Source organism: Penicillium waksmanii (genome assembly GCF_028829765.1).
Source record: "Penicillium waksmanii strain IBT 27052 chromosome Unknown utg000007l:1.0-4314555.0:1.0-4317578.0, whole genome shotgun sequence".
In the NCBI taxonomy this organism is placed as follows: domain Eukaryota; kingdom Fungi; phylum Ascomycota; class Eurotiomycetes; order Eurotiales; family Aspergillaceae; genus Penicillium; species Penicillium waksmanii.
Window position 1 is genome coordinate 2,497,368 of NW_026643253.1, and position 23,348 is coordinate 2,520,715.

Sequence of the window (23,348 nt, forward strand, 5' to 3'; positions counted from 1 at the left end):
CTCCTGCCGTTGTTCACCTTTCTTCGATCGGTTCTTGGTGTTTGGGGTGTGGATATGGAAGGCGTTTCTAGGATGGCATACGCCTTCGTACTAGGTACATACATTTTCAGAACACGGTTGTTCATTTCAAGATTCTATCCAATTTATCTACTTCAGTTCCCAATCGGTCGTAGTTCTTTTATCACTTGCATTTTCAGCTTGCTTTGTCATCGCATGGTTACCAGGGCATCAGACCGACTATTGCACGAACTGAAAACTCCCTGCGACCATCGATCCAACCCCGACATATTTTCCTCGGTCATATTTTCTCTTAAATCGTGATAAGCATTCAAAATGACAAATTTGAAATCAAAAGTCCATCACCAAGAACCCCTGGTTTGTGTGCCCCTGAATTTCTGCCCAATCCAAGAATTGACCTCTCACCGATATTTCAGGACCCGTCAGAGGCGAAATGGAAACGTCTAGTCAAGACTACATACCTTGACCCCAATGGAGTCACAAGGACGTGGGAGTCTGCCGAGCGTGTGGTAATCTACCTTTCCATTTTCTTTAATCCCATTTTTTGAATGGTTCTTAACAACCCAGCACAGACAAGACCCGCCGGTTCGCTAGTCGATGGCGTCGGAATCGTCGCTATTCTGGAAAAGCCATCCGGCCCGGAACTGCTTCTTCAAAAGCAGTATCGCCCTCCACTAAACCGCGTTGTCATCGAGACACCAGCGGGGATGATTGACGCTGGCGAGACGATCCAGCAGTGTGCTGAGCGCGAGCTCAAAGAGGAGACGGGGTTTGTCGGCGTTGCGCTCAAATCGAGCTTTATTATGTTCAATGGTCAGTTTGTCTCTTGTTCAAACTGCTAAAAGGAAATCTCGATCTTAACCGGGGGTGTTGCTGACGAAATTGCGAGTAGATCCGGGGTTCTGCAATACCAATTTCAACCTCGTCCATGTCAAAGTTGATATGACCTTGCCCGAGAACCAGGACCCAAAGCCTGATCTGGAGGAGGATGAATTCATTGACTCCTTTACCCTGCCGCTGGCGACTTTGTACGATGGATTGCGGAAACTCGAAGCTGAGGGGTACGCAATTGATTCGCGGATTGGTGCTATCGCGGAGGGTATTGAGATGGCTAAAAAGTTCAACTTTGCTTAATGCACTAGTGCTTCAGTTTCTAGATATCTTGGGACTTTTGCTAGCCTTGATTTGAGATTTAGATTTGGTGTTGTGGATCATGAGCCTTTTGCAATGAGCGATGTTCTAGAATAGAATCCTTTTCACGAAAAATTAGCTTACCACCTGGGCAAGAGGGCAATCTCGAAATTTCTGTAATTAGTGATTACTTCAATTTATGGTATATTACTAGTAATAGCCGAGAGCCTTGGAAGCTTTGCAAGAATAGATTTCACCCATTGAACTACTACTTTACGTATCAGGCACACTACCCGACATTGAGTTTGAAGTTGATGCTACAACAGAACTTCAAGGTCTACATAAAGCAAATCTCTCTCGTGTGTCTTAGAGCCTCTGGCCGGTGGCAGGAGAGATGAGATACATTAGGGTGCTTAAACGGTCCGATAAAATGACTCGTGGTATGCGTATTTTGATACCTTGGTAGAATCTTTCTAACAAGATAGTCTCTCGGCAAGAAAATATTGAGTGTTATTTCGGTAAGAACATAATAGATTTACTAAAAGTAACATGAAAATTAAGCTTAGTTACTCATATTATTGCTCAGGCTTAATAACAATAACGAAATCAAAAAATGATCGTATGTCCTATGAAACCTTTCATTCGGGAGTAGACGATCTATCCTTCTTCCAGTATCACAGTGGGGGTTCTCTGGTGAAGAGTCGTGCCTTATAATTGTTAATCAAGATAAAAGTCAAGTCTTATGGGATGTGATGAATGCTTACCATGTTGAGTATTATCGGTCGCGACCTGCCTAGAAGCCTGAAACCACAGTATTCGCACACGGTTCTCCCAGCGTAATTGTCTTTTTCACAATTAGGGCACTTCATTTTCAGCAAGATTTGTTGCGAGGGAAGCCTCGATATTGAATAAGCAGGCGATGAAATAAAGAGCAATGGTAGATTATTTTTGAGATACCTTGTTTTCCGGATTTCTAGTCAATTATCACACTCTTAAATAGTTTTCAACCCCATTCTGTTCCCCCATACCTCTGTCCATATCACGAAATAATAAGTCCATGCGGAGCGGGGTAAAGCGAAAAAATAGTCCAACCAGTTACTATCATGGCCTAGTGTACGATGTTTCCAATCAAAGAAAGCGCTTCGACATCTTACTTTGAATCACAAGGCCAACCTACAGTGGATCACCTGCTATATCTCTTATGATTGAGGGCTTAAATCGAGGACTACAACCGTATTATTCGGGAGCTGGAAACCTAGTTGTCCAGGGCAAAGTATTTATTGCTTCGATTCATTGAAATTTGTCGCACCTTTACGAAACGCCAAGCAGCAAGAAAAATCAGTTGTCAAAAGCTGCTTTTTACCTGAGTGTAGGAGCAATGCTACGGCGGTATGTCTAAATTTACTAGAGAATAATGACTTGATCTAACCCAGCCACGACGGCCTGGAAGAGCTGACTGTAACTATTTTGCCCGGGTGCTAAGATTCCAAGATTCCCTGCTGATATTTGAGGCTCAAGTTGAAATGGACGACTTATCGCCCTGTTTATATTGATATATTTTTGCCCAATCAAAACGCTCAAGGGGCCAGTTGAAATTTGGACTATCCAATTACGGATGATTGTGACATCTGCGGCGTCTCAAAAGAGATCCGTACGACCGCGCCTATCGGACACCTGGCTAGCTATGGCAGCCTTCAATGTGCCCACGCTACCCGAAATCCCTACGTCTCCCAATCATTTCAAGGTTGCAACTCCCTTCTTCGGCTCCTTGCATCTAAATATAATGGACTCCAAGGGTTGAGAAATGGGTACCCCCGAGCTGACCTACTAATCTCGTATCAGCAAACTCGTGATACCATTATTCCCAACCCATGTCACCCCTCCAAATGCAGGAAATAGAGATGCCTTACCCCGCATTTAATACTCAACTATGTGCATACAGACCCCTGAATTGCCTCATGTATAGGGTGTTATCACATGAAACGTTTCCATAGGTAATCAACAGCCCGGGCAAGGCCAAATTTGTGCCTGAAATTGTTTACAGCTAAATATACTACTATGGTACAGTGAAGAAAAACCAAAATGTTCGACAAAAAAGGCATAGTATGCAATAACCAGAGAAGTATTTAATTTTCTCGCTATCTCAAGTTTCCGTCCGCTTTCTGTTTGTGTTCTGTATATGCGTGGTTGATATTGAACCTAAGTAGACATATCTAGTAGAGTGGTTGATTGCCATGTATGCCTGTGCTGACTCGCTGAAACAGTTCATCAGGTCACGATCCTTCAAATCGGTTCCCTCCACACCATGAAAGATGTTTAATAGCAGCGTTTCTGTGAGAATTCAGAATTATCCCCTTACCGAAATAGTATCTGAGGGGAATAGAACATACGCAGCAGACTTTAACATTCCCGGAAGAAGCACCACACTGGACCAAGCCCCTATTGACATATCAGGACCTCTTGAGTCAATTGACAACCTTTCGAAAATACTTACTTAGACTGGCAGCTTGCCAAGCCGTGGACGAGCTATCAATATATTAGATGTTTCCAAGTTTCAAATTAAACTGATTGTCAGCCAAGATGCATACCTGGCAGGCTTCACCCTGCTGTCTGGCTTCAAGATTGCCAGGGGCAGCGAAGGCGACGGCCAGAAGGGCAGTAAAGATGGCAATGACGCGCATATTGGACAAGAGTCTGATTGAGATATAGTGGACGATTGATTCACGTTTGGTTGATGATTGCGTGATAATGAGGATGAAGTAGAGAGGACATTGCCTCCTCTTTATACCATCATGTCCCTACGGCGTCGTCTCGAACAGGAAAAAGCCAGCGCCGTGTAACCTGACGTAGGTTTTCTGTGCGGGTACAAGAACTCAGCCTTGGTTGTTTGTCGATCACCACCCTAGGATCCTGGTATGAGCGATGATCTCCGGCCGGCCTCTTTCTACAAAGAGTTAAAACGTTTGGTTTGCGACTAGCAGCCCTGATTTTCTTACATAACTTTTATCTATCTGAAAGGGATCCGAAACTGCATTTGAGGCTTTTATTATTAGGCAGAAGCTCGGGGACCACCGATAGCTCATACTTCCAGCCCATCAGAGGGTGGGGACATGTTCGGGCTTTGAGATCGACACGGTAGATCGTCGCCTCGTGATTTCCCGCCTAGCCCCTTGAGGATGACAGCGTCATCTATATGCATGCCACGGCTGACTTCTGTGGGGTCGCCGGGCGCATTTGTTTGACCTTTCCAGCTTAAAAAGGACATCGCCCGTACACTACTAGATCAGGTGTTGGCTGTTACCGAGACTGATATATTGTCACGGTCTAGACAATCGTAGCTCTGGCATTAGTATCAATTGCATGGGAACAAACTTTAGCTTTGGCCTGCAACATGCTCGCTCTGCCAGTATGCCGTATTTTGGATTCAATTTGATGCAGGATAGTTCAGGATGCTGCATCAGGCTATCAGGCCACCCACTCCCCTTCCCCTCCCCTTGTGTTATGTTCCTTGGCAATGTAGGCCAAGAGCAATAACTGAGATATATGGGAGTGTCCTCTTTCCTCGAACTGTTGGCATGGGATTCTCCATCAACGGTAACGGTAGCTAACCTATCGATTGTCCAGAAGTCGAGGTGTATCGGGATGCCCAGTGTTGCTCATAATGGCAGCTGCATATAGAATAACGAGATAACTATGATGGCCCCATCGTGTTCAGACTTCCTAGTTCAACTTGAACTTGTTGAACACACTTACACCACCTGGGCATGGATATATATCTTACATTCCAGGTTTCACACAACTACTTTAGTGTAAGACCCGAGTCTCCTCGGCCTTAGTGCTGCACGACCGGACTCACGCAGTAATACTTTGGCGTAGAGTGAGATTTACATATAGAATATGAGGGCATCTGGGATTGACGCCAAAAATGACAGCTTTCGACACAGAAATTGAAACGGCCACCTCTCCACCCGTTGTCGAGGCAAAAATACCACTGTACAGAGACTAAACTGTGCGTGCGCACTTTTTGGTCGAATGGCATGTTTTGACCCATTTGTCTGTCGCGACACCCGTAGCTTTGGATGTCGAGCCGCCGCTTGACCGCATTCCCGGAACACCACTAACATTCTCCTTAGGGCGGCCGACCCCAACGCTGATCCACATCTCAGCGCAGTACTTGATTCAAGTCACACCTAATATAGTATTTAATGCGCAGTAAATTAGTCAAAACATTATTATCTCGGCTCCTCAGGCGTCGCTCTAAACGCCCGATCTGCCCCTGGCTCCGCCCTGGCCAGGGCGAGGCCAGGGCGTGCCAAATAACCCCAATCGCGATGCCTTATTCGCTTTACGCCCCTTTGCCTACCCCGGTCTCTATATTTTATCTGTTATTTTGCTATTGGAATATTTGGTATGAAGGGCACTGAATTTTGCTATCGCCTTGTGTGATTTGCGGGCGTTTGAAGTTATTGGGAGAGGGAGGGGTAGTTGGTTTTCAATTGTAGAGTTTAAAGACCAACCTCGTCTATAGGACAAGATTGCATGTGAGAAAGGTAATGATTTGGATTGTCATTCTCTAAACAACACTCATCTACGCTGATTCAAGCTGTCGATAAATATAGCTAGCATCGTCGCAATTTACTATTCGAGAGGCCATATTCTATATGGCGTTCCTTAGCATCGCTAAGGAGACTGTTATTCTGCCTCCGCCCAGCACTGTTAGTCATTCTTCAGTCCTGATGTTGGCGTCCGTAAGTGTGCTCACGGTCATTTAATTATTCACTGTGGACTAAGCTTTATTACTATGATTGAAAGTTTTTTTTTTGCAGAAGCGCAGGGGCTGGTGATATGTGGACGAGTCCCGGCAAAATCATCCGCCAACCAGAGTAGGGTTTTGTGGAATCTAATTGGCCGCCCGTGCGTCTGTATTATCACTTCCTGTTTCTGTACCTGCTCTACATTCCCAGCCCCTTCTCAAATTATAATCGAGTCTGATAGAGGCGAATTGCTAAGTTGGAAGAGTTAGCGAGTTTTATTCTAACAACATAATATACTATTCTTATATTTCATTCAATCCAATACTAGCAGTCTCTAATTAACGAGAAGAAACCCCTAAGAACGGTAGAATAATATTAACTGTTATAGTTTAAATGAGTAATTACGTTATCGTTCGTTCCTACTGTATACTACTCTCGAGCCTAGCGCGACAGGACGCCAGAACTAACCGCCACTCGTGCGTGTACCCTTTTCTAGGGCGCTTAATGTCGTTCCTTGCAGTATTTTGTAGGCTTCTCGTAGACTAGCCGAGCAAAAGAATGTTAGTACTAGTTCTTTATCATCGGTACAACTAGAGAGAATGTGGCTGATTCCAAGGCCCACTACATTCTCAGAAACATTTTTAATTATTCCATTCCAGCTTGAAGGTTTCCAAGGTTGTGGTACAAATTAGACTGTTGATGGATGACCGCCGGGTGTGAACACACTGTATAAAGCCCCCTCCGCTGAAAGGGTAGACAACTTCTTTTTCAAGTTCTTTACTCGAGCAGTACCACCGTGACGGTTTCGACTGATAATATCTTCCTACCAACTTTTTTATCGATCGAAACAAACGCCTTTGCAAAAATGCGTATCGCTCTTCTTACCCTTTTCTCCGGTGCTTTGGTCACTGCGCTCTCTGGAGAAGAAGCTTTAAATAAGTGGGGTGGTGATAAGGGTTGGGGTAAAGGTGGTGGGGGTAAAGGTGGGGGTGGGCTTTCCCACGGGGGTAACAATATTGGCAATGGGGATGGTGGTGGCATTAACATTGACACTGGTGGTGGTGACATTGGAGACATTGGGGTTGGGGTTGGTGGGGGAGGGGGTGGTGGGGGTGGCTGCGACCCTAACACTTGTAACTACGAGGTAAGATTCGTGGATATCCAAAGAGGGTGCTAATACTGATAACTATACTGATTTCTTAAAGTGTCAGCAAATGGGTGACCAATCAGGTTACTGCTACAACGGGAGTGGATCTCCCAGTATACTTGGACTTGTCCTTGGACAAACTAGTATGCCGTGAGTATATTTCTTGATCGTCTTGAGATTGCAGAGCTATCTGGAAGCTAATATGAAATAGAAACTGCGTTTGTGTCCCACACCCGCCGCAGTGTAATCCTCCTTCTTCCTATTGTAATGGGAATTGTGTAAGAATGCTGCAGACAATATTTGATGATAACAACGACTGATAGGTGCTCGATAGTGCCCGCACGACAAGACCTGCTGCAATGGATATTGCGTCGACCTTAATACTGATGTCAACAACTGCGGAGGTTGTGGGTACACGGTGGAGTCGGTGAGTTGAACCCAATCTTCAGACTTCTATAATTTTTGCTATTCCGTCGCTGTTCTTATTGCTAACATGATGAATTCTCACGCGATAGTGCAATCTTGAGTGAACATCGAGTTGCTCCAAGTCATCAGGCAGCCTTGCCTGCTTAGATGATGCGGTTTGATGAAGGGGGTCCCACCGATGCCTTAGTAGGGTGCGCTAGATATAATTCACTACCAAGCTGGCCACACCACTGGAAATGCGTCAATTAATTTCAACCTTTCTTCTTCAACCACCCACCATCCTACCAATTCGCATATTAATCGTAACGTTTTAATAGACCAAAGCGCCAGAGACTTGTTAGTTTTATAAGCTTTTAATAACCAAGAACTATCCCCGATTGATGAAGTCGTTTCTATCCGCCTTGCCGGTATATCGATATCGAATAAAGGACGAGAGAATGATCGAGGGGAATACTAGATAGATAATAATATATTTCACGAACGAGTAGACTATAAGTAACGACTAGTTGAATACACCATAAACGAATAATATGCACCGTACTGCTCTTCAGGAATTTAATCGCACGTTATGCTGTGTATGAGGGTTTTTACCTTGGTCACCACTCGTCTCTGCATGCGAAAATAGAGGCGGCCATAATAAGACTCACAGGGAAATTTTTCTGTGCTCTCTGAAAGCTCGACCATTTTTCCAGCCTGTGGCTCCTGCCGACGTCGCTGCTGAGCACCAGCTCCCCCGATGCCCTGATCCGCGTCACTTTTGATGCCGGTATGAAATCTGTTGCCGGCGAAGAGTACATCTCTATGCTCACACAGAACGCCATGGTGCACCGTATTCTTCCCCTGGATAAGACTGTTTTGGTGTCCGAGCTCCACACATTCACACTAGCCCAACTCACCTACAACAACACCATCGCTGGTCAGTGGCTGCCCGCTGAGGCTGTCACCAACAACACTATTTACACCCAAGCCGGTTAAAAATCCCCGGAGGCACCTTCTCAAGAAGCCTATGGATGAAGTCCATAATGACTTGCATTGGACAGATATTGCTTAAATAGTAATTTAATCAAATGATCCCCGTTATTTGATGTCTTCGCATTAACATCATGATTCAATGTGGGGAGAATAAATTTCCAGGAAATTTCTAGCTCTCCAGGGCTGGTTGGTAACTGTCAGTGTTGATATGCCCATGTAGTGATCGACGCCTTGGGCCTTCGAGGCCGCATGTAGTACGCACCCCTCATCCCTCCCCCATCACCACCGCTCCCAGTATAAAATTAGTGGAGACAGGAAGGACCCATTAAGGTCAATCTAAGGATACTTTAATCCTAATATTCGAAGCCAAAGTCAATTTAAGGTTGGTTCGCATTTCTAGGTTCGACGCCGGGGCCCACTTTTATCTACTCTACGGGACGGCATCCACAAAGAACTCCGAGAGTAAATCCAAGATGATAGATATAATCGAGTTGGATTTCGACAATCATTTGATTCTCATCTCATATCTCAAGGAGATCGGCTCACTTGCCCATGCCAATTTAGTCCTATTGTCCATTGACCCTCATCCTGTCTGGGTGTTTTCCCGGATTTGAAATCCTGAAGTATTGGATAGTACATGACAAAGTCGAGATCGGCAGGATTGCTCCGATGTTCAATTTTCCAACAAGTTCATTGTTCTCTCTCACGGCGGTAATTCCACTTAACAAACTAGATTGCCGTCCATGTTGGTGAGGCACTTATCTCAAAATGACAAGTGAATCAGTCGAAGTGTTTTCTCAAGCATCTCGCTAATATTATAAATTGGTTAATTGGTTTCAACTTACTGAGCTCAAGCCCGGTAGTAACATAGACGATTTGATCGGCTCGAATACGACACTTGCACCACAGAATATGCTTGCGACTAACTGAACAGCTCATGCAAGAAAGCCCGTAAGCGGCACTGCTTTGTGTTAAAAAGTCAAACCTATTTCCTTCTGTACGTCTCAACTCACCTACTACACTGAGCAAAATTTAGAAGTAAATACCGCCTAGAAACATGATGGTTTTATAGTTATCTTACCATGAGGTCTCCATTGTTATTACCGATGCAATTGTTCAGCTCTAGCCAGTTCTCCACATATTCACCCGACTTCCGGCGGCAATTTGCATGAAGAACCGTACTATCACGAGGGAGCTTGAGGTCTTTGCAGCTATTGACGAAGCCACCCTGAGAAACAGCGAGGCCGATGATGTAGTGTATCAGCACGAAGAAACCCAATAGAAGCCGCATGATGAGAACAAAACTTGAATTCGGCGACGTCCACGTAGCATTAAGAAATGACAATTTACCGGGAGATCGTCCTCATATTTATACCGTAGATATTTTGTTCCCTGGGTACTTTTGAGTAGCATCTTTCGTCATTGTATCACCGTTTTAAAGACAGGAACGGAAAAGAAAAAAAATCCACGTTCTTCAAACTCTCGGGGCTATAAAATAGAAATATATTGGCGTTGTTCCTCATAGGACAGCAGTGATACAAGCTGGAGTACGCGTCCCGGACTAGCCAAGTAAATATCTCCGCCAGCTTTTGGGCGCTCACTTTACCACGGGAACTGTTACACAGCTTCAGAACATTCATTCAAGACTTCTCATCCCAAGCCTAGCCGCTACTATATTCTACAATCCGTCTCACACGAGGCCATCGTACCATGTAACTCAAAATGAGTGCCGGACCAATAAAATGACTTAGTGCAATAGTTGTTAATTGTGGGCTCATACTTGACTTCTCGTAGGAAGGTAAGGTAGATTCAAACTTCAAATACTCCTTGCATCCATTTAGAAAATAAGCCGATGCCTTGCAAGCATATGCAAGTATGATTAACACTTTATATTCATATATCATTACTAATTATCGAAAATTATAGTTCTATCATAATAGCAGTATACAGTAATCCCATCTAATCAACGCCAAACCGCGAATTAACGCTCGACGTCGAACTCGAGATATTGCGAAATTGGTAAGAGTCCTGCTCACCCTTTCCGTTATCACTAATGACCGACCTCAGACCGTGGCCGAAATTGATGACGCATTGAATCGCGCAAACCAAACTTAATAGCGACAGAACGACTGCTGTTATTGAAAAGAGCAACATTTTGTCTTTACCTGCTGTACGAGCCCTCCAGCCGTCCCCGTAAAGGGTGATGATTCGACTGAGGAAATAGGCGATGAGTGCGAGGTAGCAGATCTGAGAAGCGCATTAGCAAAATGAGCCATTGTCTATGGAAAGAAATAAGGTACTTACGATTATTCCAATCATTGCCCATTTCCACTCCTTCCGAACGAACAAAATACCAAGGACCATGGCGAAGAATACAACCGGGATCAAGGCCATGGTGAGCGAATACTCCGGTTCTTCGAAGTGGACATCGATAAAGTTATACTGGATTATAAAGCCAACAGAGAAGAAGAAGTTGAGCTTAGTCAAAACGAGGAAGACCTAAAAAAGAAATCAGCAAAAGTCCACCACTCAAGACTTGGAAAGGGTAATATAAGAAAGAAAGAAAAGCTCACCTCGTACGCGAGATATCTAATCTTGATACTTGTATCACCATTGATTCGGCGGTAAATAACCCACTTATACTCCTTTTGCGCCTGATACGCAAAGAACCAAGTAGGCAAAATGCAAATGCCCAGAATAAGATTCACTGCTAATTCTGCAGGTTGGACATAAGCCCACCAATCCATCTCCTTATGTACCAGGGGCTTATAGTACATGTCATACTCTTGAGGCAGGGAGATAGAGGTTTCGAGCAATTCGCGGTACTGCATCGCCGCGAATGCAAGAATCAGACAGTTGCTGATGCATATCGCTAGAAGTTGGATATTGTTCTTGAAATAGATTGCATCGAAGGCCAGAACACCCGTATAGAAGCAGGCGAAGATCACAATGGCAATGTCTATCGGTACCGTGTATGAGATCTGGACTTGTAGGACTATAGGTGTGATCCAGTTTTGCCATTGTGTGAGGATGTAGCTGGATTATACGTTAGACAATGTCTCATTCTCAATTCGCGGAAAGCGGAGGGGGGGGGGAATGGTTCTAGAAATTTGTCTCCATACATAATAGAGAGAGAGAGATAGAGATGATGATCCTGCGTGGGTATGGTTTGACTTACATTTCTAAGGCTAGTATGACTAGAGCCTGTACGGCCATGACCCCAGCGAAGCCCCATTCATTTCCAGAAAATCGCTTGGCCATTATTTATACCGTTGACGATAGATGTGATGAGTGTTGAGATGGCACCAGACTCGTCAATCGTTAAAAATTGGCGATACGAAGGTCCAAAGAAAAGAGAGAAAAAGAGAATACCCACTCTCGTGCAATCCTGCTTTCCAGAAGGCCTTGAATTTCTTTAAAGCAAGTTCCAAACTTTGACTTTGACCGAACTGAAACATTTTTCGCTAAATTGATGGTAGCTCCACATAACCCTATCTGCAAGAGGAAGAACGGCCGATGGTCAATACTGCTTCCAGCAGATTTCGGTTTCAGCCGGTGCTGCTAAACTACCGCGGAGCCTGACCGATTCCCCACTTCAGGACCCCTTTTCAGCTTTTCTACAGACTTGGCCCCGAGGATTTTCCTTGGCTCCCGAGTTTTTTTTATGAATTTTGTGGATTTTATGGGGCGCAGGAAGCAATGATAAACTTGAAGATCCTAGATTGAAGATTTTGAGGCAACTTTGCCCCTGGTGTATGAAGCTGATTCATGACATACGAGTCGAAACGAATGCTGTGGGTATCGAATACGGAGTTAGTTGGATTTGATTGGACTACCACTAGTATAGAGTATTGTTATGGGCTATGGCGGTATAATGCTTGCTTCGAAATAGGGTACAATCTACAAGGACTCAGAGGAAATCAGTCCAAGGCTATTGTGTTATCCTCAAGAATAAGTAGCTTCTCGATATTTCAATGACTTTTCAATTCGGATTTTAAAATGTTCTGCATCAAGACTCGGACTTGAAGGAACTTGAACACCTGGTCAATGGCGTGAGTGATTTGGCCTTCCCCTTCACAGCGTATCAGGGTATTCAAGGCAGCTCAAGTAGTGCCTCAAAGCTCGATACTACAAGTAGTAACTGGACGTTGCTGCCTTCAATGTACAATCTTACTCAGCCCTACAGGCACGTTCGTGGGGTGTAATTGAGATGACGATCGCCAACGGCTTCAATCCGGCAAAGCGGCACTCAGTGTGGAGCTGCATACAGCAGACTATTTGCATACTAGGCGTTATATTACATTTCAATGGTGGCTGTGCCAGGCTAAGCGTCTTCGTCCGAGACTTCTTCGATCTGGACAGTCCGCATCTCGCGATTGAAGCGAGCCTCTTCTTCCTCCAATGACCTTTGCTCATCTGTAGATGGCTGATCCGTCTGTGAAGCTCCTACATTCGCCTTATAACCCGCCTTTTCTAGTTTGTCCATTTCCTCCGGCTCAAGCAGTTTCCCTTGACCCTTAATGGAATCTTGCTTCATCCGGACAGCCGCGGGGATGAACTTATTCACAGCCTCCTGCCGCAGATTCCGAATCTCCGGCTGAGCTTCGTAGACCGACTTAGACTCGACAACCGCTGCAGGCTTGGAAGGCAGCCCATGTGGTCCCCGACGCTCCGAACCTTCATTCTGCGTACCGCCACCACGTTTTCTCTGCGGGCGCGGAATCGGAGGAGGTGTATCCCGGGGCATTGGTATCCTGCGCACGTCCTCATCCGTCTCACTACTATCACTCTCTTGGTATCGCGCAAACTGGGGATCACGCCTCCGTTTCCCGAGAACTGCGTCGCCACCGTCCCTGTCCTGTCTCTGATTTTGGCCACCACCACCTCCACTATGGAACTTGGGTGCCTTGTCGCCGAGAGCTTCGCGAGCTTTCAAAACGGCCCGGTGATCTTTCTCGAGCGCTTCGAGGATCTCCTTGTCACGGGGTCGTAATTTTTGCCCCGATTCTTCCATGGATTTAAGGTCATTGATCTGTCGCTCGATTCGTTCGGGATTGCGACGAGCCATTTTTTCATTGCGGCGAGCGAGCGCCTCCGCTTTTCCTTTCTTTAGGCTCTTCTGCTTATCCTGCTTCCGTTGCGCAGCGGCAGGGTTAACCGATCTTTCCTTGTCCTTGGCCATGATGATGGTGAATCCCGATCGTAGGTAGTCGTAGTCGTGGTGGTAGTGGTCAGTCTCGTGAGGACTCGCAGATCGGGGTTAGAACCGGGGAGGAAAGAGCCGCGAATTGTCGAATCAACGTCGATGGCGTCGTCAGCCTCGTCCGAACGCCTTGGGAGAGAAAAAAAAATCTTGGGGCTAGGATTCTGGGCGCGTCTCGATGGACGAGCGTTTCACGTGCGGAGGAAATAGAGGGTGCGGGCGAGCCCAAAGACCCGATTGTCAGGGATCGGTACGAGCGAGGGCGATGACAGGCGGGCGAGACTCTCGCGGATGCAAGAAGCGTGCAGCAAGGTGTGACCAAAGCGCGCGGTGGCTCCCAATGGGCCGTCGCGCAGTTTTGCAGTCGGGCCGTCAAGTCAGGTTGGAAGGACCCGCAGGAGGGCTCGGAGCAATGAGCGAGCTGGACTGGGCGACTAAAAGGTAGCGGCGTGGGGGGGGATCGCGTCTGTGGACAATTTTGGAGCTGCAGATACGCTGGGGGGGTTCAGCCTCACTTCGGGCAGTGGTGATGGTAGAGATGGTGGTTGGTTGTGGATGTAGGAATGGGTGAAGGTGGAGGTGGAGGAGGAGTGGAAGGCGGAGCGGAGTCAGTGATAGCTTCTACAGTAATACAACTATTGCATCACTGGTAGTAACTATACACTCAGTATACTCACTAGTATACTATTAGTAGCTATTGCTATTAATCAGTACTCATTATCTGTATGCAGACTAAAATATAATAGTATTACTCACTAGATATAGATCCTCTACCAGCGCAGTAATAACATACTCGCTCTAACTAATACTAATAGCTTGAACATAGTAGCAACTATTAGTATATTAATACCAATAGTCCCAACTATTAGCTGCTTCTACTACTATTACTATCAGATCTTGCTACTCCCTCCACTTCCACTTCGGTGTCACGGGCCGCCAGAATTCTCCCCTCCCCGACTTTTTGTCTCTCCTCTCCCTCCTCTCTCTGCTCTGTTCGCTTCTCCACCCAAGCTTCACTCCTCCCCCCTCTCTCTCTCCTCCCTATTCGCATTCTTCAACCCCTCCCTCCCCTCTCCCCCGTCCATCATGACCTACGGTCCGCTCGGCCTCACATCTTTGATCGGCTCGTAGGAGCATGTCTCTGCCGGGACCAAATGTCCGTCTCAGCAGCCTCGATCCCCGATACCTCGCTTGGCCTCACCTCCTCCGAGATCCAGATCCTCCGACAACAGCAGCAGATTGCCCTGCAGGGCGGCCATGCCGGCAATGGGGTTCCCAGGGGCAGGGGAACGGGGAGAACCAGCAACTCCAGTTCACGCGCCACCAGCGCCGCCAGCAGTCAGGGCCGCTTGCTGCTGGATCCCATGAGTTTGCGCGCCCTGTCGCACCAGCTCGATGGCCTGCAGGCTCAGATTCGCGGCCGCATCGAATATGTGTGTCCCTCTCACCGACCAACAACCCAGGTCGCCAATGCCATCAACTCCCCCTCGCTAACGGATCTACCTTCTAGCTAGAGGATCAGATGCAAGCCTCCATCCAGAACAGCTACGATCGCGCCGGGAATGTCATTCGTAACGCCGATGCCGAAATCGCCCGCACCCGCTCCATCCTCGCCGCCATCGACGACCTAGATAACGAGTTGGCCAAGATCTCCCACATTCGGGATATCGTCAAGTCTTTTCGGGGTCGTATCGAGACTATTGATCATCGTATGGATCAAAGCTCGCGGCGGCGACGCTGACTGACCCTTCTCTCCAAACCTACTTTTCCAATACCTTCACCATAAGCTTATAACAGCATCTCCCAAAACGCACGCCACCGCTTTGACTTGGCTTCACTCTCCTACACGACATAAATACTACCCTTCTTCAACTGCTCCAAACACACCCTATACCTCCACATTCTCGCGCCATCCCTCCACCTCACCGCATCTCCCTCCGCCCACCGCCATCAACAAACCCAAAAATCCAAAACACAAAAAAAGAATAAGCTTATATATGAGCGCAGTCCTCGCGGACATCTTTCGTTTAGTCTCTTCTCGATAATTTTGCATTCGTCTCACCTTATACCCCTCCTTGGGTTTCCTCATTCTGAATAATCGACAGTTGGATGAAAGACCTGCACGCCTCGCGGCACCTTTTCGGACCAGCAGGACTCACGAGTCCGCCGTCCCTAGGAACTGCAGTAAATTGATAGCGCCGAGGTTTTCTCTATCGTATTTACCGCTTTCACTTTACTTTTACGCACACCTCTACATCGTTTTGAATACTCGAACATTCGCTTCCAAGGCCCGCCGCCCAAGTTTACGACTATCATGACGATGGATTCTTTTTTCTCTCTTGTTCTTTAATGGTTGTTTCTTTCTCTTCTCGATTCGAGCGCATAAACATGATCTGGTTCTCTTCTCTGTTCTGATTTGCTTGTGACTTATGATTACACCCTGTGGTTTCGATTCCCCTCTCTGCATGTTTTGTGTATATTGGTTTAGGTTGTCTGCTTTTTTGGCCCCATCAACTCCAAGATGATCACAGATTCACTTCACATTCAGAGATTTTCTCCACGTAGCCCAGTCGGTATTTGCTTTGCGAAAAGTATCCCGCTTTGCCGAGGTCATAGTTGTACCTACCGGCGGGGAGGCTCATGCATGCCGGCGGATGCGGATCGCCAGTAGAAAGAAGGCGTGGGCGTGCGCAAAGGCCCTGGAAGTTTGCCGCACGTGCGAATCTTCCTATAGCTCGCAATATACTAGGGTAGCATAGTATATTGCCCTTCCCCTCCCCCCTTCACGCCAAACAGAGAACGGACCTTTGGCCGACAAATGGCCGACCCCGGATTGGTGGTTAATTACTAGTTTGGTGGCCATATGTTCGGGGTAACGGTGCACGGCTAGTATCACGGCTAATGCGAGTTAGATCTTAGTGCCGCATAACCACTATGAGTGTTGGGTTGTAGTATGCCAGAGATCTTAGTTCCTGCATGTTCACATGTTGATACAGTAGTCCGGCCATTGAAGTTTATGCAATGCGACTCCATACAAGCGGGTGGGACATGAGGCTGAAAGACCGCTGATCTGAGACTTGGCTAGCTTCACGAGATTGCGTTCTGGATTTGGGTGGTTTGTGTTTGCGCCTGCGCTGGCACCGGCACTTGCACTTCTGCCTCTGCCTCTGCCACTGCCACTGCCACTGTCTGTGCCTGTGCCTGCTTCTGCTGTCGACGTTCCACAAGCTTCTTGCTTTTACGCCCTGTCATGGGGAATCGCTTCTCGGTTCCGCATACTAGACAACGTACGACTTTCACATCAGCCCACGGCTTCTTGCGTCCTCGGCTGGCGTTTTGGATCTCCTGGGAGCAGGCTACCCCAGAGCTGAGAGGTGTTTCACAACGCTTGCAAAATGATCGCTTGGTTGGTATCGGAAGACGGGTCAGTGTCTTGAGGGACACTCCGCGCATATGTGAGATATAGACTCTTGAGATGTTTGTCAAAGGCTTCCTGCTCGTTTGACAGATCTGAATGCCGGTTTCCGAATCCATAACATCTTTCGCGGAGGTGTTGAGAGTGTGCTCGGGCACCATGTGTTCTCCCGCCTCTTTGTCGCAGAATTCTTGATCACTTCTTTCAGCTTCTTGTGCTGGTGCCGGTACTGAGACTGGTACTGAGACTGGAACTGGAACTGTGGCGGCCGTTGCTGCCTGCAAATAATTCGCGGCTTTCTCCAAGAACTCCATTCGGGATTTGAAGTGACTCTTCGCATTTTTGGCATTTTTGGCATTTTTGCCTTCTTTGAGGTTTTTGGCTTTCCCCATTGTGAAGAAGTGAAAAACCTGTGAACTGAGTGTCGCAAGTACTCCTGGTTGTCACGGAAGTATCAAAGATATCAACAATCAAAGGGTTCTTTCAGCAAGAGCAATTTGATACCACGTGATCCCCGCATTCGGACTCTCCGAATCACGTGAAATTCCTGCTGTGGCTCATCCCTCGCCGCATCTCGCTCTGTCATCTTGCCCCCCCAGTTGAACTTAGTCCTTCTTCCATTCAACCCTCCAAGGACTGTTGCTCATCGACAATCTTCCTTTTTCCCAATTCCCCGCTTCTCACTCCCCCGTTTCCTTTCCTCTTTCCTTCCTTCGAGCCTCTCGCGAACGAGAAGAACGCGCATCGACCACCTTTAGCCTCAACTTAATCTCATCCACCCGCAAAATGTCTCACGAAGAAGATCTCATCGATTACTCCGACGAGGAGCTTCAGACCACCGCGGCGCCCGCGACCACTGCCGCCCCCGCTGACTCCAATGGCGATGCCGCCAAGGAGGGTGATCTGACCGTCTCTGGCCGCCCCGACAAGAAGGGTAGCTATGTCGGTATCCATTCGACTGGTTTCCGTGATTTCCTGCTGAAGGGTGAACTCCTTCGCGCCATTACCGACTGCGGCTTCGAGCATCCATCGGAGGGTTAGTCTAACATTTCTCCCACCCACCTTCCTCCATCTTTTCAAGCTTCAACGTCCGTCCATCTCCGCGAGAATCCACAATCGGCCGCTATTTTGGCGACTTAGTCGTCCCCCACAATCTGCAGACGACATGAGGAGTACATTCTTCCTGGACAATGAATGAAGCGGATCTGCCGCCTCACGTGGCCGTATGTGGTTGCTGCCTTCTGGCGCATCACATCAGATTAGCCAAGTCATGGGTCCCCGATGGTCGTCATTTTTTCCACGCAACGCACACTCTTGCTTGCCTTGCCTTTCTCTTTGCCACCCTGGTTCTTTATCGTGCCATGTGGAATGCAATGCGACCTCGATCGTTGGTAATAATTTCCCAATGACGGATGTCCCTCATGTCGTCTGTAGGCAGATCCCTCAGTGCAGAGTCTGACTTTGCGCGGTAAAACTGCGATTCGCAGTTCTGGTGCTCAGTTAGGGGATCTAGAGGATGATATAAATCTTCCACGATATATGTTTGTTGGTTTCAGGAGATGGATGGACATTTGCGACGCGATCTGTTTCTGCTACTTCATCTTGATCGAACACGAGTCTAACCACCGCTCCGCCTACCTACAGTCCAACAAGTGTGTATCCCGACTGCCATTCTCAATGTCGACGTTCTCTGCCAGGCCAAGTCTGGTCTTGGTAAGACTGCGGTCTTCGTCTTGACCACTCTTCACCAGCTGGAGCCCGTTGCCGGCGAGTGCCAAATCCTCGTGATGTGCCACACCCGCGAACTGGCCTACCAGATCAAGAACGAGTACACTCGCTTCTCCAAGTACCTCCCCGATGTCAAGACCAATGTTTTCTTCGGTGGTACCCCCATCCAGAAGGACATTGAGGTCCTCCAGAACAAGGAGACCCACCCCAACATCATTGTCGCCACCCCCGGTCGTCTGAACGCCCTGGTCCGTGACAAAAAGCTCTCCCTGCGCAATGTCAAGTCCTTCGTCCTCGATGAGTGTGACAAGATGCTTGACCAGATTGGTAAGTTTCGGGCGGTTCTTCACGCCATTGTTCTGATTTTTCTAATACACCTCTGTTGCAGACATGCGCCGCGATGTCCAGGAGATCTTCCGTGCCACCCCCGCCGACAAGCAGGTTATGATGTTCAGCGCCACCCTCTCCCAGGAGATCCGCCCCATTTGCAAGAAGTTCATGCGTAACCCTCTCGAGGTCTACGTCGATGATGACACTAAGCTCACCCTGCACGGTCTGCAGCAATACTACATCAAGCTGAGCGAGCAGGAGAAAAACCGCAAGCTCAACGAGCTCCTCGACAACCTGGAGTTCAACCAGGTCATCATCTTCGTGAAGAGCACTCTCCGTGCTAATGAGCTCGACAAGCTGCTGCGCGAGTGCAACTTCCCCAGTATCGCTGTCCACTCTGGTGTCAGCCAGGAGGAGCGGTAAGTCCCATCATACCCGCCGCAACGTTCGGCAAGGACCCCACTGACAAATATCCAGTATCAAACGCTACAAGGAGTTCAAGGAATTTAACAAGCGTATCTGTGTCGCCACCGATGTCTTCGGCCGTGGTATCGATATCGAGCGTATCAACCTGGCCATCAACTACGATCTGCCCGCCGATGCCGACTCCTACCTGCACCGCGTCGGTCGTGCCGGTCGTTTCGGTACCAAGGGTCTGTCCATCTCCTTCGTCAGCAACGAGGACGATGAGAAGGTCCTGAAGGACATTGAGAAGCGCTTCGAGGTTGCCCTTCCTGAGTACCCCGAGGGTGGTGTCGACTCCACCACCTACATGGCTTAGGTGCCGACTCGCGAGACCCAACAATCTCCCACTGGGGCATTACGTTCTTGTTTCTTACCTGTTTTGATATGGCGCAATAGCTATGGGCTTTTTCCGGGCCGCATGTGGCGGACCCATGTATCTCGAGGAATCAAAATGGTTCAAAAGTGTATCCACTCACCTGGGCGGGCAGTCGTACGAGTAGCTTGTCCCGCGCCCAGGGTCTTTATCTTGTACTGTAGTTAAGTAATTGTGTTGTACTAGGGCATATAGGTATTCTCCGAACTGGGACACGCTCACCAAGAAAGAAAACTTCAAGCATTCCAATGTTGGACCATGACCCGTGCAGTCTTCTTTCCTTCTGAAGCCCTCTATTCTTCCCACCACCTTTTTTCAAGGTTATCTTCTTGTATCCTGAGTTGTGTAATATCTTGCTTTTACGACTGCTCGTCACTAAATCTCCCAGGGCTTTGCATATTATATGAATCCTTGTGTTGCCAGTGGTATCCTCAACAATTCCTATCTACTATTAATTTCCGGTGTATATGGACGATCAAAATCAGCCACCTGGGCATCAGACTAGATATAAACCAAGCATACAAAACCCCTCTAAACAATGCAACGTGCTAACATTTACCAACCTATACGTAGGCTTAAATGCAACAGAAAAGAAAACAATGGGTATATAACAAAGCACATCACATCACTCCAACTCATGCAAACGGCTTCCCTTCGACTGAGAGCCTATCTTCAAATTGTCCCTAGTGCTATCCGCAGAAAGCTCATGCTTTTCTCCTTCCACACCAAGCTCTACTCGTGTGGTATCCTCCGCAGATAGCTCATGTTTCTGGCCCTCGGTCCCCAGCTCGGGTACTTGTTGTATCGATCGACGATTTCGGTGGCGGCGATAGAAGACGAATGCCAGGACTGCGATGACGATTACGCCCAGCGCGACGCCTACTCCTATTCCCGCTGATGCCCCTGCTGAAAGACCCCCTGGGGATGAAGTGTTTGGTTGATTGGATGGGATGTCTGGAATAGACAGGGATAGGGAGTCGGTTCCGGTTCTGGTTGAGGTTGAGGTTGCAGAACTACTCGCAGTGCCGGAGTCGGTTTGGGTTTGGGTGATGGCAACTACCGTCGATTCGCCATTGCTCGATTTAGTGGTAGTGGGCGCAGTGGTAGGAGTGGCTACCGGGAAATCAATTGGGGCATCAGTCGTCGTTAATTCCAGAGCTTTCACCAGAGCCTCAGTATCGGCATTAGTAGCCGTTGGTGCACTCGAGGCCCTTTTTTCCATCTTGTTTGTTTCCAGGGATGCAGGAGGTGCTCTTTTGTTTTGTGAAAGGACGATGAGGATGGCGGGAAAACAAGTTGAAGATACAGTGCCAAGGGGAATCTCAGGGGTCACAATTTCGTGCCAAGGTAGGGGCTGGGGTGTTCTCAATAAATATAATAGACTGGTCACTCATGCAGGAGGACACGAGCCTATCCAGCTCCATAGAAAAGAAACTTGACAGGAATATTTGAGACTAACAAGGGCAGATTTGCCAGAACGTGATTTTACCCTCACTGACCGTGGGCTAGTAGATAGACTCCCTATTTATGTATCAGAAAGAGTGTTGAAACCTCTGGGACTACTCCGTACAGCTGGACATGAATCTGGGCATACTCCATATCCATGGTGGTTGGACCCTGAGATGCATGAGATGCATGAGAGCCACGCTAAACATGGAAATCTGCCCGCCGATCAACGCCCCGGCAATGCACCACACCGATTTCAAAAGAGGCCTGAATGTGAATCTAAATTGGGATTGACATCGGCTGACAGCCTCTAGCTAATTTTATCATATCCAACCTGCCCTCAATTGCGAACGAAGGCTGGATTTGTAGACATCAATTGAACCAAGTGAAGAAATGGAAATTACTGAGCAGCGAGCTCAGTTAAAACTTGGACACTTTCCAAAGTCAGGATCTATAGATCAAATAGTAGTCTGAGTAGCATGGTGCAAGGCCGCCCCGCATATTGTCTAGTTAAGTAGCGTCTGTCTGGCTTTACGCGAGTTAACAATGACTTCCAAGGTTGAACGAGATCCGAAGATCTCGCAACTAAACCATGAATTATGTACATTTTTAAGGTTCCAAGGTTTACATTGATATCAGCAGGCTTTTTCTTCAAAACTCCGAATCGGGGTACATCTTCTTTCGTGATTAACCGGGAAACTTCCCAAAAAGCGAATACTAGTATCAATTCAAGTCCTTGACTTCAGTCAGATCTATAACATAGGACTATCCGGCTCCAACTTGGTGAATTCAGATTCAAGTTCGAGCAGCGATGTCAATGCTCCTAGTATTTGCTTCACTGATGCCGAATATGCGGATTTGGTGATTAGTAGCTGCCAGTGGGCGCTAGGGATGAATGGAAAGCAATACTAGTAGCTCTCGGATCGGTGTTCATGCTATATTAGGCTTTTCGAATGTAGGGCAGGTGATCTCGGTATTTTCAAAGCATGCTAATATGAGCTTATAGGAGTAACTAGAAAAGAAGTTGTATTAGCCAAGCAGTCTATCGCTTCAGTAGGACCGCCCAAAATTAATTAACCTTCAATTGAATACTTACATTGATGGAGTATTAGAAGGTGGTTGAGGCAGTCCTCCGAGTCGAAGTATACCGTTGTTCCGGGACAAGGCCGGGCAACCGCCGCCAGGTATTGTGCGCTCTTTTGTTAATTGAAATTTTCTAGTAGTTAGTGGATGTATGTTCAATTCTTTTTTTGTTTCTTTTATATTCCGTGAAATAGCTACTTTATGCTCCGCGATTATGATTCTTATGATTCTTTCTGTACTCTTTGTGTCTCCACTTTCACTCTTCTCAAGAGCAACTGCACAAGTCAATCTGGAGGCTTCGACTTCTCCCCTGTCATGGGTTTTGCTTTTTAATTGTCTGCCATACTGCAATCGAAGAGAAGGCGTGGATAACAGTTCAAGGGCTCGGGCCGACGCCTTGAATAGTAGCGACATCATACAAATGAACATAAATTCCGAATGAATTATTACCAGGTCAGCATGTGCATCCAGGAAATGTTAGTGGGTGTTATAGCCCTACATTTGTATTTACTAATAGTATACTCTGCTTCTTAGCTAACTGGACCACCAAACTTGCATCCACCAGTAGCACCCCTTTCCCTCCCCGGTGCATTCCCAGGGTTCCTCTACTCCTCCACTCCTCCACAGCCGTTGCGCTAAGCTGAAAAAAACCGTAACCAATTCTCACGAAATGAACAGTGCCAATATTTTGTCCGGGGGCACTAAAATAAGGGGACTGGCTGTACGGGATACTGCGATAGGCCTAGCATGTAGTTGTGGCGTGGCTACTACTAGTGGGATCGACAAAGCTGAGGGACCGGTTTTTTTCTTTTTTTTACCTGGCATGAACTATACTAGTGCTAATACTCGGGATAGCG

General features: G+C 47.4%; 9 protein-coding genes across 9 annotated transcripts; 4 read left to right on the forward strand and 5 right to left on the reverse strand.

Annotated features, from left to right (window-relative positions):
• Positions 1-333: 333 nt before the first annotated feature.
• N7481_007760 (ADP-ribose diphosphatase) lies at positions 334-1,152 on the forward strand (the record flags this gene model as incomplete). Its single annotated transcript, XM_057266979.1, has 4 exons — positions 334-375; positions 435-527; positions 591-831; positions 911-1,152. 4 exons carry the CDS (start codon positions 334-336, stop codon positions 1,150-1,152), a joined length of 618 nt encoding a protein of 205 aa, XP_057121180.1.
• A 5,616-nt stretch (positions 1,153-6,768) lies between these two features.
• N7481_007761 (uncharacterized protein) lies at positions 6,769-8,451 on the forward strand (the record flags this gene model as incomplete). Its single annotated transcript, XM_057266980.1, has 3 exons — positions 6,769-7,047; positions 7,109-7,200; positions 8,169-8,451. The coding sequence occupies 3 exons, from the start codon at positions 6,769-6,771 to the stop codon at positions 8,449-8,451; spliced, it is 654 nt and encodes a 217-aa protein (XP_057121181.1).
• A 919-nt stretch (positions 8,452-9,370) lies between these two features.
• N7481_007762 (CVNH domain-containing protein) lies at positions 9,371-9,739 on the reverse strand (the record flags this gene model as incomplete). The annotated part of the gene is made up of 2 exons (XM_057266981.1): positions 9,371-9,409; positions 9,530-9,739. The coding sequence occupies 2 exons, from the start codon at positions 9,737-9,739 to the stop codon at positions 9,371-9,373; spliced, it is 249 nt and encodes an 82-aa protein (XP_057121182.1).
• A 668-nt stretch (positions 9,740-10,407) lies between these two features.
• On the reverse strand, positions 10,408-11,709 carry N7481_007763 (uncharacterized protein; the record flags this gene model as incomplete). The annotated part of the gene is made up of 4 exons (XM_057266982.1): positions 10,408-10,695; positions 10,753-10,947; positions 11,022-11,484; positions 11,627-11,709. 4 exons carry the CDS (start codon positions 11,707-11,709, stop codon positions 10,408-10,410), a joined length of 1,029 nt encoding a protein of 342 aa, XP_057121183.1.
• A 1,063-nt stretch (positions 11,710-12,772) lies between these two features.
• N7481_007764 (WW domain binding protein 11) lies at positions 12,773-13,630 on the reverse strand (the record flags this gene model as incomplete). The annotated part of the gene is made up of 1 exon (XM_057266983.1): positions 12,773-13,630. The coding sequence occupies one exon, from the start codon at positions 13,628-13,630 to the stop codon at positions 12,773-12,775; it is 858 nt and encodes a 285-aa protein (XP_057121184.1).
• A 1,175-nt stretch (positions 13,631-14,805) lies between these two features.
• Positions 14,806-15,392, forward strand: N7481_007765 (uncharacterized protein; the record flags this gene model as incomplete). Its single annotated transcript, XM_057266984.1, has 2 exons — positions 14,806-15,084; positions 15,162-15,392. The coding sequence occupies 2 exons, from the start codon at positions 14,806-14,808 to the stop codon at positions 15,390-15,392; spliced, it is 510 nt and encodes a 169-aa protein (XP_057121185.1).
• Positions 15,393-16,738: 1,346 nt separating this feature from the next.
• On the reverse strand, positions 16,739-17,458 carry N7481_007766 (ribonuclease P Rpr2/Rpp21/SNM1 subunit; the record flags this gene model as incomplete). The annotated part of the gene is made up of 1 exon (XM_057266985.1): positions 16,739-17,458. One exon carries the CDS (start codon positions 17,456-17,458, stop codon positions 16,739-16,741), a length of 720 nt encoding a protein of 239 aa, XP_057121186.1.
• A 394-nt stretch (positions 17,459-17,852) lies between these two features.
• N7481_007767 (ATP-dependent RNA helicase SUB2) lies at positions 17,853-19,905 on the forward strand (the record flags this gene model as incomplete). Its single annotated transcript, XM_057266986.1, has 4 exons — positions 17,853-18,102; positions 18,711-19,121; positions 19,183-19,543; positions 19,602-19,905. 4 exons carry the CDS (start codon positions 17,853-17,855, stop codon positions 19,903-19,905), a joined length of 1,326 nt encoding a protein of 441 aa, XP_057121187.1.
• Positions 19,906-20,587: 682 nt separating this feature from the next.
• On the reverse strand, positions 20,588-21,184 carry N7481_007768 (EGFR-like transmembrane domain-containing protein; the record flags this gene model as incomplete). The annotated part of the gene is made up of 1 exon (XM_057266987.1): positions 20,588-21,184. One exon carries the CDS (start codon positions 21,182-21,184, stop codon positions 20,588-20,590), a length of 597 nt encoding a protein of 198 aa, XP_057121188.1.
• Between the last annotated feature and the right edge of the window lie 2,164 nt (positions 21,185-23,348).